We start from the raw sequence: 16665 nt of genomic DNA on the forward strand, positions 1-16665 counted from the left end.
TAAGTCCTCTAAATGCACACAAGTAATCCAAACATAATGTTTCAGTTTTCCCACTAATTTAACCAAGCTCCACAATTAATTCAGAGGATCAGATTTTCAATGCTAAACAAGCTCAAAATTAAGGTAATTCAATGTAAAGGCGAGCTATGTAATTTGGTTATGGGCAAGCATAAAAAAAATAATATTAATGCTAAATATTGGTTAACAAGTGTAAAAACATACTAGGAATGATGATTTTCAATGGATAAAAATTCTGACCGTATAATGTGGCAATGAAGGATTACATGGCAGCTGACATGGCAGGATATGCTGATGAGACAGATGATGTGGTGGGGCACTGACGTGGCAAGAACTGATGACATGGCAGGCGACGTGGCAAGAACTGATGACGTGGTAGATGCCACGGATGCTCTGGCGTGGCTAGGTTAATTATGTTTGCAGCTTCTGTTTTCTTGCTTCCCTAGCTTCTGTGACCTGTTGCCGCTACTATCGGTGATGACGCATGAAGCAGGGCTTCGTGACTCTGCTTGGGCCCGGCGGTGCGAGGGAAAAGGCGGTGGTGTCTATGGTGTCGCTGTTGGACGGGGGCCTGTTGATCCGTTGTTGTTGCTGAAGGTGAGGGCACTGTGGATGGTGGCGTTGCGGCTGGTGCTGCTACTGTGGTGTGGCTGATGGCGCTGATGGTTAGCAAATTTGGAACCGAAGACAAAGAGCTGTTGTGGCGGCGGCGCTGCGGGTTGTTAAATGCAGTAAATTAGCGTGGACTTGTGACCGTTGGCTGTGATCGACGTTGATGTAGAATGGCTGATCGTTCTGTGGGACTGATGTGCAGGTCTTCTTGGTGGTGGGTCTGCCGTTGTGATTGCCTGAGGCGCCGCTGATGGCGGGGCGCCACTACTGAGGATCGACGATGAACAGTGCCGATGAACAACTTTTTTTTTGTAATCAGAACAATATACTTTTTTTAGATCAATCTAGGGTTAAACATAAACCCGTGGATCCTTTAATTGTAAGAACAATTAAAAAACATGCTCTGATACCAAATTTGATGCGGAACAATAAATAATAAAATTAAATCAAGAACAGAAAGAAGCTTTAGAAAAGAAAGAAGCTGAAGAAGAGAAGAAAGGGGATTGGAGATATGCAAAGTCTGCAAATTTTCATTAATTATCAAAATTGTCCCTCAAAATGACAGAAGAACATATAAATAGTAAACCCTAAAACATCCCGCTATTGGGCTCGACCCATTAAATCAAACTGTTTAACATAAATAATAAAATAACAATGAGCAGGCTCAAATGGGCTAAATAAATAAAATAATAATGAAATGGGTTCAAATGGACTTAGTCTCCCAACTAAAGCGTGACAGGTTACACCATCTATGTCTATATACTTATATAATTTGTGGTGTGGGTCTGTGTCCCATCATTTTCTCACTCTAAATTGTTTTATCTATCGAAGTCATGCAAATGTCGACTTATCCAACTCTACAGGTTTAGGCTACCATCTTGTCCTGAACTAGGAATTTACACCGTGGCTAGGTGTTTGAAACACTCCCTTCTAGAGCCTAATACATAATGGATTTAAAATCTAAAGGTATGGCATGGGCTGGAGACATTTACCAGAAGTTTGAAATACTGTGCCCTGAAGTGGATAATGGTGTGAAAAAGGTATCGTTTTTTCTTTCTGTTTTATTCCTTTTCTTCACTTTATCGTGAGTTAAAACAGGCTTTTATCACATTTTCTGTCATTTTCACTGAGTGAAATCACCAGTCATATTTTCTTTGATGGGTGTAATTTCTCATCATGCATCGACATTTTTAGTTGTTACATTTTAATTGATCAGTCCTCTGGGCAGGCGCATCCCTTCATGCACCCAAAGCACAAACATGATTTGGGTATTTCTTATACTTCAACTTCTTTCTGATATTGTGCACGATTTAATCCCTCCTTTGATGGATCCTGCAAAATGTGAAGCTCCAGCAGCAGCTCTAAAAAGAAATGCTGCCATGGGTTCCCGTATTATTAAATCTATGATTGGCGTTGATGATGATCATGGACATACTTCTCAAGCAAAGCAATCACCTGTGGAGCTTAGTGATTCTGATCCTATGACAAAGCAGCTAGGCAAGGAATTCTGGGAGCTTCAGGTTGCAAATCAATTGGCTTTTACCAGCAATTCTGAAGAACTCCTTGAAGGGGAAGAATCTGAGTCAGCTCCTGGAATTGTTGATGTTACAACTGAGTCTTCTGACATGAACACAGAAGAAAATGCAGTAGAGGAGAATTCCTCTGAACCTGAGGAGTTGGAGTCTATTACTCATGGAAATAAAGAACCTTTTGAAGCATCCAGTGAATTTGCTAATTTTAGTTCTGAAAATGCACGCGGGTCTCTGGCTGAGGTTTCACCTGTTACTTCAGTTCGTGGTGAGGGCTTCCAGTGCCCTCAAGAGGTGGGAACTGTATGTGATAGCTCTGCAGATGACTCTTACTCTACTGGTATTATTGTTTCTTCTTCTCAAATGGCCTTTTCGGTGGTATCTTCTGAAAAAGCAGTAGCGGAGATGGAACTTGTATCCCCCAGAAGTTCCATATTCAGGGCATCTCACAGTCTGCCTGGGAACCCACTCAATAACATCACCACCAAATTAATATCTAGCAGCAATCCTTGTAATGTAGCGGGCCATGATTCTGACAGTTTCACCATGCTCCTGTCTTCTACATCAGCTCAATCTGATAGTTCCCTTGTCCTCTTGTCGTCTACATCTGCTCCAACAGTTTCATGTAAGATCAAGGCAGCAGAAATGGGGCTGGCTGCCTCCAACAGTGTGCTGTCTTTGGTATCGATAGGTTGACTCAATTTCTACTTTATTTAGTCTTTCTTTTATAATGCACTTTTAACAATCCTATTTTGGTAGAAAAAGATTCTAGAATCATTTTAGCCATGCCTTTTGAATTAATTATGTGAAGCTGTCTTGTAATATCTTGATGGCTAAATATCTTCAGATATGGGTCTGGTTTGGAATCTAGACAACATTCTGTGCATGTGCATGGGTGTGCGTTTCAAAAACATTCTGAAAATATAAAAGTTGATGAAACATGTCTAGTTCATATGATATATCTAGTTATGAAACAAAAGTACATCAGAAAATCAATATCAACATATGTCTATATTGTAGTAGTGTTATTGGTAAAAAAAGTTGTTATAGCTATAATCATTGGCCCTTGGGATGTTGATGTGCAGAAAATTTGCTTTGTGGCATATCTAGAAAGAATTAGTTTTGAACTGTTTTCTTCATATAGTAATTTAGCATATGAGCCTAATTATCATCTTTAAACTATTCTTGAATAAGGGAAGGAGGTACTGTCTGAATTTGAATGTATTTTCTGGGCAATAATTTGAATGGATGGTTTCAACAAAAAGAAATATGCATACTAACCGTTTAAATGAAAACTATTTAACATTTAATTGGAACATCTTGATTATCAAAATGCAGTTATCTCTAAATATTATTTTAGCTATTGCAAACAACCTCCTTATGTTCAGTATGTATTGATGGTATGGCATGTACTGTGCGTAGTGAGATTTGCATGTATATGACTCTTTGCATTTGGCATGTACATGCCACTAGTATTGAGGTGTTAATGGATCATACTTCTTGGACATGGCTTTCTGGAAGCTCTTTATTCTTTCTCGTGAAAATGCATTTATATCTCAGGTGAGGATAAAATTATACTTTCATGTCTTGTGAGTTACAACCCTGCTTATTTCTTGATGATGTAACCTGCTTGTCCCCCCCCCCCCCCCCCCCTGCTTATTTCACTAATCTCTGGAAGCATTTTCAGGATGTTCGGATGACTCTGCTGTAGATGATTTGACAGAATCCAAAATGGAAAACATTGATTTGTCTGATAATGTAAAGCTTGAGGAAAGTTGTGTCATTGTTGATGATAACCTGCTCTATGAAGTTGCTCGTAGAAACCGTAAACTCAGATCATACAAGGTTCTCCCTCTCTCATAGAAACTGTGTGATTATTTATGTTTTGTGTGTATATGCACCAAGCACACATGTGGATTGGCGGCTGTGGGTCTCTGTGTGTGCGGAGAATGTGTTTGGGGCTATGCATATATGCTCCATGTTAATGGTATGTGTGAAAAGAATTTATTCGCAGTTATGCAATTGATATTTTTCTAAACATGAATGATGAATAAAACAAAAGGAGCCCACTATATTTCAAAATGTGAAGTGCTTCAAAAAATAATGATAGATAATTTTTACTTGGCTGGTAAAACATGGACTCGTTTTCTACTGTATTTAGTTTGCAAATATTAGCTATATCTTTGTTACTTTAACTTTCTAGGTTGGCAATCTTTCTATTATCTCTTATTAAATTCCACTATCTTTTGAGGGTGAGTAGGAGACTAGATCAAGGAACTCGATAGATACTGCGAAGCCACACAGCACAGATAGAATAAATTTAAGACAATTTAAGTTGAAAATCTTGTTATTCATAATAAATGGAACTCCATTATGATCCTGTGTGTTTCCATTAATTTTATAATCTTGTAGATAATAAAACCTACTGACCCCTTTCGGTTTCTTCTTTTTTAAGAAAAAAATCCAAGATGCTTTCTTTTCGAAAAAGAGGTTAACCAAGGAGTATGAGCAGCTAGCAATTTGGTTTGGGGACCTTGATGGTCATGATACAACGCAGCGGGAGTTGTCATCTAGTACCACCATCACCTTGGATCCCGATCCACAATCAAATTCGACACAAGACTCTGAATGGGAGCTCCTGTAAACAAATTCCCAAAACTGTGGATAAGCATAACTGGGCTAATTGGCCAGCCTGCCCCTTGTACAGGTAAATAAGATGAAGATAATGCCACGGTCTGTGAATAATAGTTGAAGGGTCTAACGTTTTGTATAGAAAAATATAGAGTTATAAAGTGGAAGATAATGATTATCGAATTTGATCTGTTCAACTGCTGATGATGTTTCTTTTCTGATCAAGTTGCTATGAAGTTGCAATATCATTGTAGTTCTTGCACTACTACTTTTCACTTTTCATATTGATCTTAGTATCTTCATGTTTGAGCTTTGTTGCATATGCTTGCTTCTTAGGGGAAAGAATTTTCAACAATCCACAAAAAAATAATTGGATTGTTAATTTAATTGTCAACACACGAATGTACCTCTGGCTTCAAGTGTTTTTGATGATTCTGTAACAAATATGCACACAGAATCTCATTTCAAGTATCAAGAACCCCTGGTAAACGCCAGTGGATGCAGTCTGCAATTTTTCTTGGATCAGATCTTTGTTCCTTCGTCACGAGCTTGCCCTTGCTTCCACCATAAATAGTTGTATGACCGTCATATCTATACTCTGACAATTGGGTGATACTGATTTTTAATTCTCGCAAGACGTTGTCAACTTTCTTCATGATCTGGAGACGTGAACCTGTGCCCCAGTATGGACCTTCAATTGGGTAAGATCCATTGAAGCAGTTTTCATCACTTCCAGGCCTCCATTCCTAACTCCTTCAAAAGAATGTTATGTGTTCTCTCACTAGGACAAGAGCTTTCTGTCACCTCAAAATGAATGAGGCTCCATCAAAAGTATTGATTAGAAAGTTGGAAATTCAAGCAGAGTTTAGCTGATACCAGTTATTTCCTACAATTAGAATAGGAGGGCTGATTTAAGTATTATCTGACCTTGTTAGGGGTGTTCTCTTTGTTTTGAATGTGATATATCAACAGAGTTGGATCATACCATTAAGAGAAGTGGAAGAATAAATGGTTTGCTTTGATGCAAAATTTTGACTTCATTAGTGAAGTTCCACAGCAAAATAGCAATGGGTAACAAATAAAAGGCAAAGCAAGTTCGGGACGAGAAATCCTTAAATCTTCAATTCAAGTTATATGGTCATACAAAATGCATAAGGTTCAAATAGAATAATCAACTAAATTATTGCTAATATCATATCATAAAGAAAGGCAAGAATCCCATTCAAAAATTAATATCAAATTGATTGATATATAATGAAATAATGTCTCAAATATAATTTAATTTATTCAATTATAATTAATTTGATCAAATTTCAAGAAATTTATTTTTGAAAAATCATCAAGTGTTGTATAAAAAAAACGCTTGATAATATCACAAGAAATATCATAATCTTATCCTAAAACAATTAAACTAAAAAGTATTCAATTAAATAATTTTCTAAACAATAATAAAAAAAAGTCCAAGATGAGTTGATCGTTTATAGCAAAACAAGGGTACGCGAGCGTGGACTTGCAAGAGTAGACCCAAGCTCTCATGACTCAATTTTTTTAATTTTTTATTGTTAAGTTGGTACTTTCTTTCTCTCTCTCTCTTTTTTATTTTAAACAACCATACAACACATCATCTCGATTTTAGACACTTGACATGGTTGAGAAATCGGGCTTCTAATTGCAAGAACTCAAAAAACTTATTTTTCACCTAAAAACTCCTAAAAAACATCATAAAGATCTCAATGAACTTATTTATGGTCTTAAAATAGAATTTAATTAATTTTAAAAAATAAAAAAAATTAATCGGATTTTAAAAATTTCTCGAAGTCCAATTTACTTCTCATTTAAATGTAGCCAAATAATGGTTATCTTTTTTATTCGTTGTTTTCTATTAAATTTTTCTCTTTTCTAATTATAAGAATTGAAAATAAACAAAATAAAATTATAAATCAAAATAAAAAATAGTTGAAAATAACATGGTCCAAAAACAAAATTTGCCAATTTCTTAAAGTGCAAAAAAAAGAAGAAAAAAAAGACAAAAAAGGTGTTGGACAACAGTGCCTTTTAAAAAAATCATTCTTAGATCCAGTCTTTCAAATTTTTTCTCTTCCACTAAAACCGAAGCTCCTTTTGTAATATTAAGCATCAATACAATATCGAAAAATTTCTTCAACGCCACAATAATTATATATAAAACATAAATTCTAAAATTTAATTCTAAAAAAAATACAATATATAAAAGGATGAATTAAAAAAAATGATGATAGGAGTAAAAAAAAATGATCAAGAAAAAACAACACTATTGAAATACACGATGCATTTACTAAGAATGCATAATGGATGCAACAAAAATTCTCTAAATCCTTAAGTCACCCCTTTTCTCACTAAAGTTAATAAAGTATAAGAAAGTAAAATTTGAGAGGAAAAAAGAAAAAGAAAAGAAAGGTCTCAAATTATGTGCAAAGATGCATGAGAGATTAAAATAGAAAAGTATTTTTATAAGTTTTTATGATAAAAAAAAATTATTTTTTTTTTCTAAACACATGTCACAAACACACTTATCAATTACCAAATATATTTAAAACTATTAAATATAATAAATTAATTTAATCATAGACGTCATTACATTAATTATATCAATGTTAACCATTTACATTTTATACATTAACATTAAAACTTAAACAGCTAAATCAATAAAGTATACTGATTACAAAAAACAGTTATAATTAATTATAATTTTAAATTAATATTCTAGCATTCTTTTACATGATTTAAAATTATTCATACGAATAATAAATAAAATATAAGTGTAAAAGGTACTAGGTATCTTTAGGGTTTGAATCTATACTTGATGTAAGTAATTCTTAACTTGAAGAGCTATAGTAATTAGAATGTTTTGATCTAAGTTTTTTGGATTAAATTTAAACTTATTACACACACAATATATGGGTGATTTTAAGGTTTTATCAGGGTTGTACTTTTTTTGGTTATGCGCACGTATCTTATCTCATAAGTGTCTTTAAAGAGTAGTCTAACTCTAAGCCCTTACAGTGGTGACTGTGCTCCCACACTCACGTGAATCCTCCAAAGATGTTTTGTGCTCAACATCCCGTAATTGTTTTTTGCTTTTGGATTCATTCAAAGATTAACTCTTCCTAATCATCACAATATATAGTACATTATCATATAAATAAGACCTAAGACCACCCTGAAAAATATATATGTCATATTTGTGAAGTGAACCTCTTCATCACGTGGTTAAACAACCCACAACAAAGATGATACAACTCCCGAAAAGCCAAGAAATCAGGTTTGATAGGAATGTGATACAATGAAAACTTGTTACAAGGCACCAACACTATTGAAATAAGAAACTCCTACCCAACAAATATCAATTTGTGAATGAGAAGTATAAGAAAGACGCCACAAGGTAACTTATACCTTAATAAGTCAAATTTGTTCTTTGTCATAACAAAGAAAATGTATTGCATCACACAAAATACAAGCTTATTTCATAAATTTATGGTTGCTAAAAATTTCAGCTTACAAAACCGTATATAATTGTTCAACTAGTAACCCTAATGAACCCAAAACTTGTGGGCTAATATTTACTCATTTATAATAAACTCAAAATATGTTAACTAAGTCCAAACATGAAGTAAATAATAAAAATAACAAATCTAACACATAAACTAAAGTTGTTGCACGTAATTAAACAAAATAACCTAAAATAAATAGTTTTCCTAGTTTAAATAATATCATGAGCAAAATTTTCATCCTATAAACACTAAGGTCTTTATTACTACCTTTAGATATCCAAAATAAGTTAGGAAGTCGATGGCTTCCCCTTTTGTTTTTTTGTTTATCTAGGATAATTAATTCTAACTTTAAAGAATCCTCTCAAAACACGAAAATCCTTATTGTCTTCCTTTAACCTTTCTTGTAGAATTAGAAAACTCCCCAAAATAAGCTAATCAATATGTCATTAAATACCACCATCCTCTCTTTTCTTGTGTAGCTAGGATGAATAAGGAATTCTTGTAAGAAATGAATTTGGAACATTAATGAATATTTGCCATACTTAGAGATTATGTTGCAGGCCATTAAAGATCCTTGTAAAACTAGAAAATTCTCAAAACAAGATATTGCATCCTTGTAGGAAAAGGATCCTTGCCAAATAGAAAGTACAAAAGTCAAAAGAAAGTAATTAACAAAATTCATACATCCTATTGTGACATATATCGCAAGGCCTATCTGAACTCCAATTGACCTAAAATTTTACCCCAATATAGAAAAATATCCTGGGAAACTCTGGGTAAATTTCAGCTTGATCCAACAGGCGAATTGAGAATTATGATTGTTGTTGTAAAACTGGACAGCAGACATAATTATGCTAGACAAGTTTCCATTATTGGTGATTAATTTAAGGGCTTTAGTCCTATTTTCCAGTGTTTTAAAACCCGGACCAGCCCGGCGGGTCGACCCGGGACCCGGCCGACCCGGGCCTGGGACCGGTCCGGGTGGAGGCAAAAACCCGCTCGGGAGTTGGCCCGGTCGAACCCGGTCGACCCGGGACCCAGGCCACCCGGTCAAACCCGACTGAGACCCGGTCTATTTTTTTTTTAGACTGATTGATGTTAAACGACGTCGTTTTGGCCTTTGTTTTAAAGGCCAAAACGACGAAGAACAATGAAGCAGAATTGGGCATTTTGATTACAGAGCAAACCTAATTAACAAACAAATCAATTTCAATCGATGAGTTGAGGAGCAGAGGAGAGCAGAAGACCGAAGACGTCTTGATCATTGTTGTTTCACTATGAAAAAGGTTAATTTCTTGTTTCTGTTCACAAATCTTCTTCTTTCACTCTCTCTTTTCTTTATTCTTGGCCGTGTTTTGAACTTGTAGTTCTGGGCATCATTTTGTTGTTCGTTGATTCAGTCTCGTTGATTCAGTCGCAGCCCAGTCATCTCAACCTCAGGTATGTTTCTCTGTTCTTTCTTTTCTGCAGCGTAATAACTTCCTCTGCTATTAGGAAGTGTTGAAAATGAATGAGGAAACTAGTTTTGTTCGGTGCATTTGCTTTTGGAACTGTTATAACCATAGTTTGAAACTATTTTGTTCTAAGAACTATTATAACCAGAGATTGAAATTGTTGTAAGAATTATTGATTATGGTTAAAATATTTCGGCTAGTAATTGTTGGTGTGTTTGTTCATTCTGCCTTTGCTTCTGCTAAATTCCATGCATCTACCAGCCAGTGCATGGATAGGGGTTGGTGATTGAATTGTTGTTTTGATTAATCTGTCTTTATTCATGAACGAAAGCAAACGTGTGATGGATAACTAGATAATTAACCATAAATGATGAATTGCTAAATCTGTCTTCTGCTAAATCATGAATTGCTATGATTTTGTTTTTTGTTTTTCCTTTTGGGCAACAACGTGTGATGGATAACTAGATGATTAACCATAAATGATCTTGTAGTATGGATCCACACTGTTGCGTGATTTAAATATAGATGGCGCCCTCCCTCCTCTTGAATTTGCCTTTTCTTGTCCAAACAGGAGAGAATATTAGTTGTGTACGAATAGCATTAAAGAATTGGGAGATTTTATCAGTATCATTGCCTCTCCTTTCCCAATATATTTATATACTAAATTCTCCTAATTCTATAATTTAATTAATGGATTGCAAGTGATTTGGCTTGAAATTATATTCCCTCTTGTAAATTATGTTAGGTTTTGAAGATGTCTTCACATGATGGTAGTACTCCAGGTAGTGATCCTTCAACGGCCCAATCATCTCAACCTTCAATTTCCATGTCAAGTGGTAGTAGAGGAAGAATGGATTTGGCATGGGGTCATTGTAGAGAAGCTCTTGAACTTAGTGTTGGGTGTAAAAAAACAAAATTAGTTTGTTTATATTGTGCTAAAGTATTTGCGGGTGGTGGCATTAATCGATTTAAGCAACATTTAGCTAGAGCTAAAGGAGAAGTTGAACAATGTCGTAAATGTCCTCCTGATGTTCGACATCAAATGCTTTTGAATCTTAAAGGAAATGCTGAAACAAAAAAAAGAGTTAGAGAAATGCAAGCAGAATTCAATCCATTTAATGCACGACAAAGGAAGCATGAAGAGATGATGATTAGGCAATTAGAAGATGATGATGGTGATGATGAGGATGATGAGGATGTCAGTACTAAAAAACATATGTTACCACTGAAGGTTGCAAAAAAGAAAAAGATTCAAAGCACCAGCACTGTAAAACAATCGACTACAAGTTGTGGAAAGCAGAAGAAATCTGCAACATTAGGGATATATTTCATGCCGAGAACAACTCCTGGTGCTCAAAAGTCTATTCAGAATTGTTGGCAAAGGAAGGAAGCAGTTGAACGGTGTGATCTTGCTTTAGCGAAGTGGATGATTGATGCATGTGTGCCATTTAATGCTGTTAATTCTGTGTATTATCAGCATGCCATAGATGCGGTAACAGCCATGGGTTCTGGTTATAAAGGACCAAACTTGCATGCTATTCGTGGTTATTACTTGGCAAAAGCGGTTGATGAAGTCAAGATTTATGTTGAGACTTATCGAGAGATTTGGAAGAAGACTGGTTGCACATTAATGGCTGATGGATGGACAGATTAGAAGAGGAGGACTTTAATTAACTTCTTAGTATATTGTCCTAAAGGAACAGTTTTTTTGAAAACCGTAGATGTATCAGATGTCTCAAATACTGCTAGATTGTTGTATCAGTTGTTTAGAGAGGTTGTTTTGTATGTTGGGGTAGAAAACATTGTGTATATGGTGACTGATAATGCTGCAAATTATGTTGCTGCTGGCAAGTTATTGATGGAAGAATTTCCTTCAATATTTTGGTCTCCTTGTGCTGCTTATTGCATTAACCTCATACTCCAGGACATTGGTAAATTGCAGTCGGTTTGTTGTGTTGTTGAGCATGCTTCTGGTATCACAAACTACATTTATAATCATTGTTATCCATTGTATTTGATGAGGAAGTTCACTGGAGGAAAAGAAATACTTCGTCCAGCTCCTACTCGTTTTGCTACCAATTTTATTGCATTGCAAAGCATTTTAGCTCATGAAGATGAGTTGAGAGCTATGGTGACATCTAGGGAATGGGTCTCATCTGCTTATGCTAAAGATAGCAAAGGAAAAAAGTTTGTTGAGAGTGTGCTAGACTCTCTGTTTTGGGAAAAATGTGCAATAATTGTGCGAATGAGTGAGCCTTTAATTCGAGTTCTACGAATAGTTGATGGTGATGATAGACCTTTGATGAGATATTTGTATGATGTTATTCATCATGCAAAAGAAGAAATGATGAGGAGATTTCAAAAGAGAAAGGCTAGAGTGAAACCTTTCATAAACATTATCAGTAATCGGTGGGATGAACAATTTTATAGACATCTTTATGTAGCGGCATTTTGGTTGAATCCTCGATTTCAATATGATGCAAATATAATGGATAAACATATGAGCACCATTTCTGGACTTCTAGATGTTCTTGAGAAGTATGCACATGGAAATCTACCATTGCAAAGTAAGATTACAGGTGAGATGAAGTTGTTTAGGAATGTTGATCATGACTTTGGTCGAGTGTCCGCAATAAATAATCGCACCCTTATGCCTCCAGGTATATAATTTTTATATTTAAAAATATTATTTAACATAGTCTCCTTTTACTTATTATTTTTTTATATAGATGAATGGTGGATGACATATGGAACCAGCGCTCCAAATTTACAACAGTTGGCTATACGAGTGTTAAGTCAAACTTGTAGTTCTTCGGGATGTGAGAGAAATTGGAGTATGTTTGAACATATTCATTCCAAGAAGAGAAATAGATTGGAGCACCAAAGGCTTAATGACCTTGTTTACGTCCACTGCAATCTAAGATTGAAACAAAAGTATTTTTCTTTTCTCTAATTCTTTAAATATTATTTTATCTTGTTTAGTAACATTATTAATACTTATATTGTGTTTATCTTTACTTTTAATATATAGGAATTATTGGAAAGGACGGAATTATGATCCAATTAATGTTGAGACAATTTGTGACATTGAAAATTGGGTAGTAGAAGATGACCTGTCAATCTTGACAACTAAGAAGCAGAGAGTTTTCACCAAGCTCTATCAACTATGACCATACAAGATACTTTACATGATGGTAATTAATGATTGATTATTTAGTGATAAATATTATTTAAAATAAAGTTTTGTTTAACACATAATATTTATTTATTAATTGTGTTTGAAATGTAAATGTCATAAATGTTAATGATATTGAAGAATGTTAATGATATTGAAGTTTCAAAGGAGCATGCTGATGATTTATTAGGTGTTGACGAGATTGGCTCAATTCCATCGACATTTGATCCAAATTTTGCTTCTATGGACACAGAAGAACTTAATGTGTTCATTCAACAAAAGTGAATGTGTTGTTGATTTAGAATTTATGTGGTTGGATGTTTTATTTTAAATATTTTAGAATTTATGTGGTTGGATGTTTTGTTTTAAATATTTTAGAATTTATATTTTGTTTGTGTTTTGGATATTGAATTAAATTTATGTTGTTGGTTTATAATTTAAATTTGGTTTATGTAAGTGTTATATTGTAACTAGTTATGTGTTTTTTTATAGGTTTTTTTTTGGTTGGCCCGGGTCAACCCGGGTTAACCTACCTGACCTGTGACCCGATCACTCGACCGGGTCGATTTTTAAAACTATGCTATTTTCCTTTATGCTTGAATAACTCATTGGCATGTCAAACCTTTAGTGAGCAAATCTGTAATGCTATTTTCAAACTTGGTAAATTCTAAAAAAATAACACCATGAGATATCTAATGTCTAATGAATTTATGTTTGACAGTCATATGTCTTTTTTTTTCATTAAATTTTTTACTTTTGACCTTAGCTATAGTAGTTTGGCAATCAAGATGTATTGATATAGATGATATTGGTTTAGAAACAAATGATATATCAACTAAAAAAATTAGAGTCATTTGGCTTTTGAGTAGCATCTAATGTAACCAATTCTACTTCCATGGTGTAAAAGGTAATTATAGTTTGTTTAACAGATTTCCAACAAACCACACCACCATATGATGTAAACACATACCCCCATAATAGATTTTGTTTCTTCTGAATCATAAATCCAATTAGCATCACTAAATTCCTCTATTACAATAGAAAAATAATATAATGTAGTGCATAATTAGTTGTTCCTTTTAGATATTTAAAAACTTTTTTCTGAAGCACTCTAGTGTGAAGTATTAAGATTATATGTATATCTACCTAATGTACCAACTGCTTATGTTATATCTTGTCTAGTATAATTATTTAGATGTAATAAAGATTCAATAATTTGTGAATATTTATATCGAGACACATTTTCACCATCATTTTTTTCTTCATTTAGTTTAAGGACCGAAAGAACTACATACAGAAGACACATCAAAATAATTAAATCTTTTTTATATTTTTTCAATGTAATATGATTGAGTTAAAGCAAAACCATTGTTGTTTTTCAATAATTTAACGTTTAAAATAACATTAATCGATCTATCATATCAAAATTTCTAAACAAAAAAGATATAGTAATATTTATAACTTGAATATTACTATAAAAATTCATAATATCATCAACATACAAACATAAAATCACATAATTGTTTTTTAGTTTTTTTTATTATAAACACATTCATTAGTAAAATATGTCTGAAAATCATCAAATAAAATGAGTTGATCAAATTTTTCACACTATTATTTTAGAACTTGTTTTAAACCATAAAGGGATTTTACAAGTTTATAAGCTTTTCTTTTCTTGACCAGGCACAACAAAACCTTCTAGTTGATCCATATAAATTTCTTCTTCTAAATCACCATTTAAAAAATTTATTTTAGCATGCATTTGATGGATTTCTAATTTGTAAAAGGAATCTAAAGCAACTAATAATCTAATTGTAGTGATTTTAGAAATTGATGTATATGTGTCATAAACATCTACTCGTTATTGTTTAAACCCCTTAACAACTAACCTAGACTTAGATTTTTCTATAAATTCATTAGTTCTTAATTTCTTTCTAAGAATCCATTTATAACCTATTGTCTTACAACTTTGTGGCAAATCAATTTAAAACTAAGTTTTATTAGAAATTAAAGAATCTATTTGATGCGGACACCTCTTAAGATACGTTAAAATTAGATTTAAATGGTTTATAACTTGACCTAATAAGAACATGCCTTAAAGAACCAAAGTTATACACAATAATCACCCCTACCTACACCTATAAAGAGACGCAAACGGGTAATATAAAATCACAAGGAAGTTGATCAATCATTTAAAAAGTTTATAAGTTTAATCAAGAACTTAGTATGAAAATCACTCAATCACACAAAAGATAGTAATAATGTTGATTTATTTATTATAAAAAGTCTAACCTCTAAAAGATTTTATAAAAGAGTATTTATATTAGAAATAATCTTAATTCTAATAAGATATCCCTAATGGATATGGATAAGTCTGATAAATAATAATAATCCAATGCATCCAAATTTAAATAAAGGCTCTAATATATCTAAAAGCCTAATAATAACTAAAAGACAAATAAAATAATAGCCCAACTAATTTAAATAAGACTAAAGTTATTTTTATAATTTGCTAGCAGAATCAAAACTCAATGTATAGTTCTATCTTGTATTAATGAATTAGAAAGAGTTCTATATATCAATAAAAAGATACAGATGTCTACTTTCCAATGCAACTAGAGTAACATCAAAATTCTTTTAAGTATCTCCAAGTATGACCAAAACAATAGTGAAATGTCAAACTAACATATTTAAATCTTCTTATTCCAATCTTTTTGTAATATTTGAATGCCCACCAATAAGTCTATGTTGAACATAAATTAAATTAATTAAGAATTGTCCTTTATTATTAAATATGTTCTTGAAGTTCACTTTGGTCCATATGTTTTGAAGATATCCATTGAAACCCTCTTTAAACCTCCTAACCTTAAATCTTATCAGTAGACCAACTAGAACCTCTAATAAATCTCAGGTGTTACCTGGAACACAACACCATCTTATATTTTACCATTGCTTTCCAAAAAGGAGCTTCAATAAATGACATACTTGTATTATATATTTTAGGTTTATTTTCAAGTAAAAATGTATAAAAATTAGCACCAAAATCATTTTCTCTTCTATTTCTTTTACTCTTTCTAATTTCACTAAAAGCATGATTATTAACAATGTCTATTTTAGAATAAGGACTTTCATTAACAGGTTTAGACAACTTATTTTTCTCTTTAATATTGTTAGGAAATTTAAAGATATATAATTGAAAGAATTAGGTAAATAAATGCAACCAAGATATTGTTTCCCTTTTCAATATTAAATTAGCAATTCAAATCAATAATAAAAATAATAACTAAAAGTATAAATGAAAAGAATAAGGGTTTTAAAGAAACCCAGGATTGTGGCACGCAATGGTGCTATCTTTAAAGAGAAAATTCTCTCTTTGCATAAAGACAATTTAGCATATAATACTCTTCTCTCTCAAGATACAATAATCTGTTATAATTTTTGGATAAAACAAAAATTCCCCAAATCTTTAAATCACCCTTTTTCTCATTTAAGTTAATAAAGCATGAGAAAGAAAGTATAGTAAAATTTTAAAGGAATATAAAAAAGGAAGATCATAAATTATGCATGCGCGCACACACTTAATAAACATATCCGTTACCAAATATATTTGAAATAATTAAATATAATAAATTAATTTAGTCATACATGTCATTCCATTAATTATATTAACATTAACCATTTAAATTTTACACACTAACATTAAAATCTAAATGGTT

The 16665-nt window shown here is 32.9% G+C and overlaps 2 protein-coding genes across 3 annotated transcripts; both read left to right on the forward strand.

Annotated features, from left to right (window-relative positions):
- The first annotated feature begins 1451 nt into the window (after positions 1-1451).
- LOC133703342 (uncharacterized) lies at positions 1452-5052 on the forward strand. Of its 2 annotated transcripts, none has more exons than XM_062127813.1 (4): positions 1452-1670; positions 1859-2850; positions 3847-4004; positions 4615-5052. In XM_062127813.1, the coding sequence occupies exons 2-4, from the start codon at positions 1890-1892 to the stop codon at positions 4801-4803; spliced, it is 1308 nt and encodes a 435-aa protein (XP_061983797.1). In that variant the 5' UTR covers positions 1452-1670; positions 1859-1889; the 3' UTR covers positions 4804-5052. The 2 variants fall into 2 exon arrangements, with proteins under 2 accessions (XP_061983797.1, XP_061983798.1); XM_062127814.1 differs by having other exon boundaries at positions 1978-2850.
- A 5476-nt stretch (positions 5053-10528) lies between these two features.
- Positions 10529-13234, forward strand: LOC133702746 (uncharacterized). Its single transcript, XM_062127071.1, has 3 exons — positions 10529-11393; positions 11496-12434; positions 13110-13234. The coding sequence occupies exons 1-3, from the start codon at positions 10529-10531 to the stop codon at positions 13232-13234; spliced, it is 1929 nt and encodes a 642-aa protein (XP_061983055.1).
- Positions 13235-16665: the final 3431 nt, after the last annotated feature.

The sequence above is a fragment of the Populus nigra genome, chromosome 9 (assembly GCF_951802175.1).
Source record: "Populus nigra chromosome 9, ddPopNigr1.1, whole genome shotgun sequence".
NCBI classification, from domain to species: domain Eukaryota; kingdom Viridiplantae; phylum Streptophyta; class Magnoliopsida; order Malpighiales; family Salicaceae; genus Populus; species Populus nigra.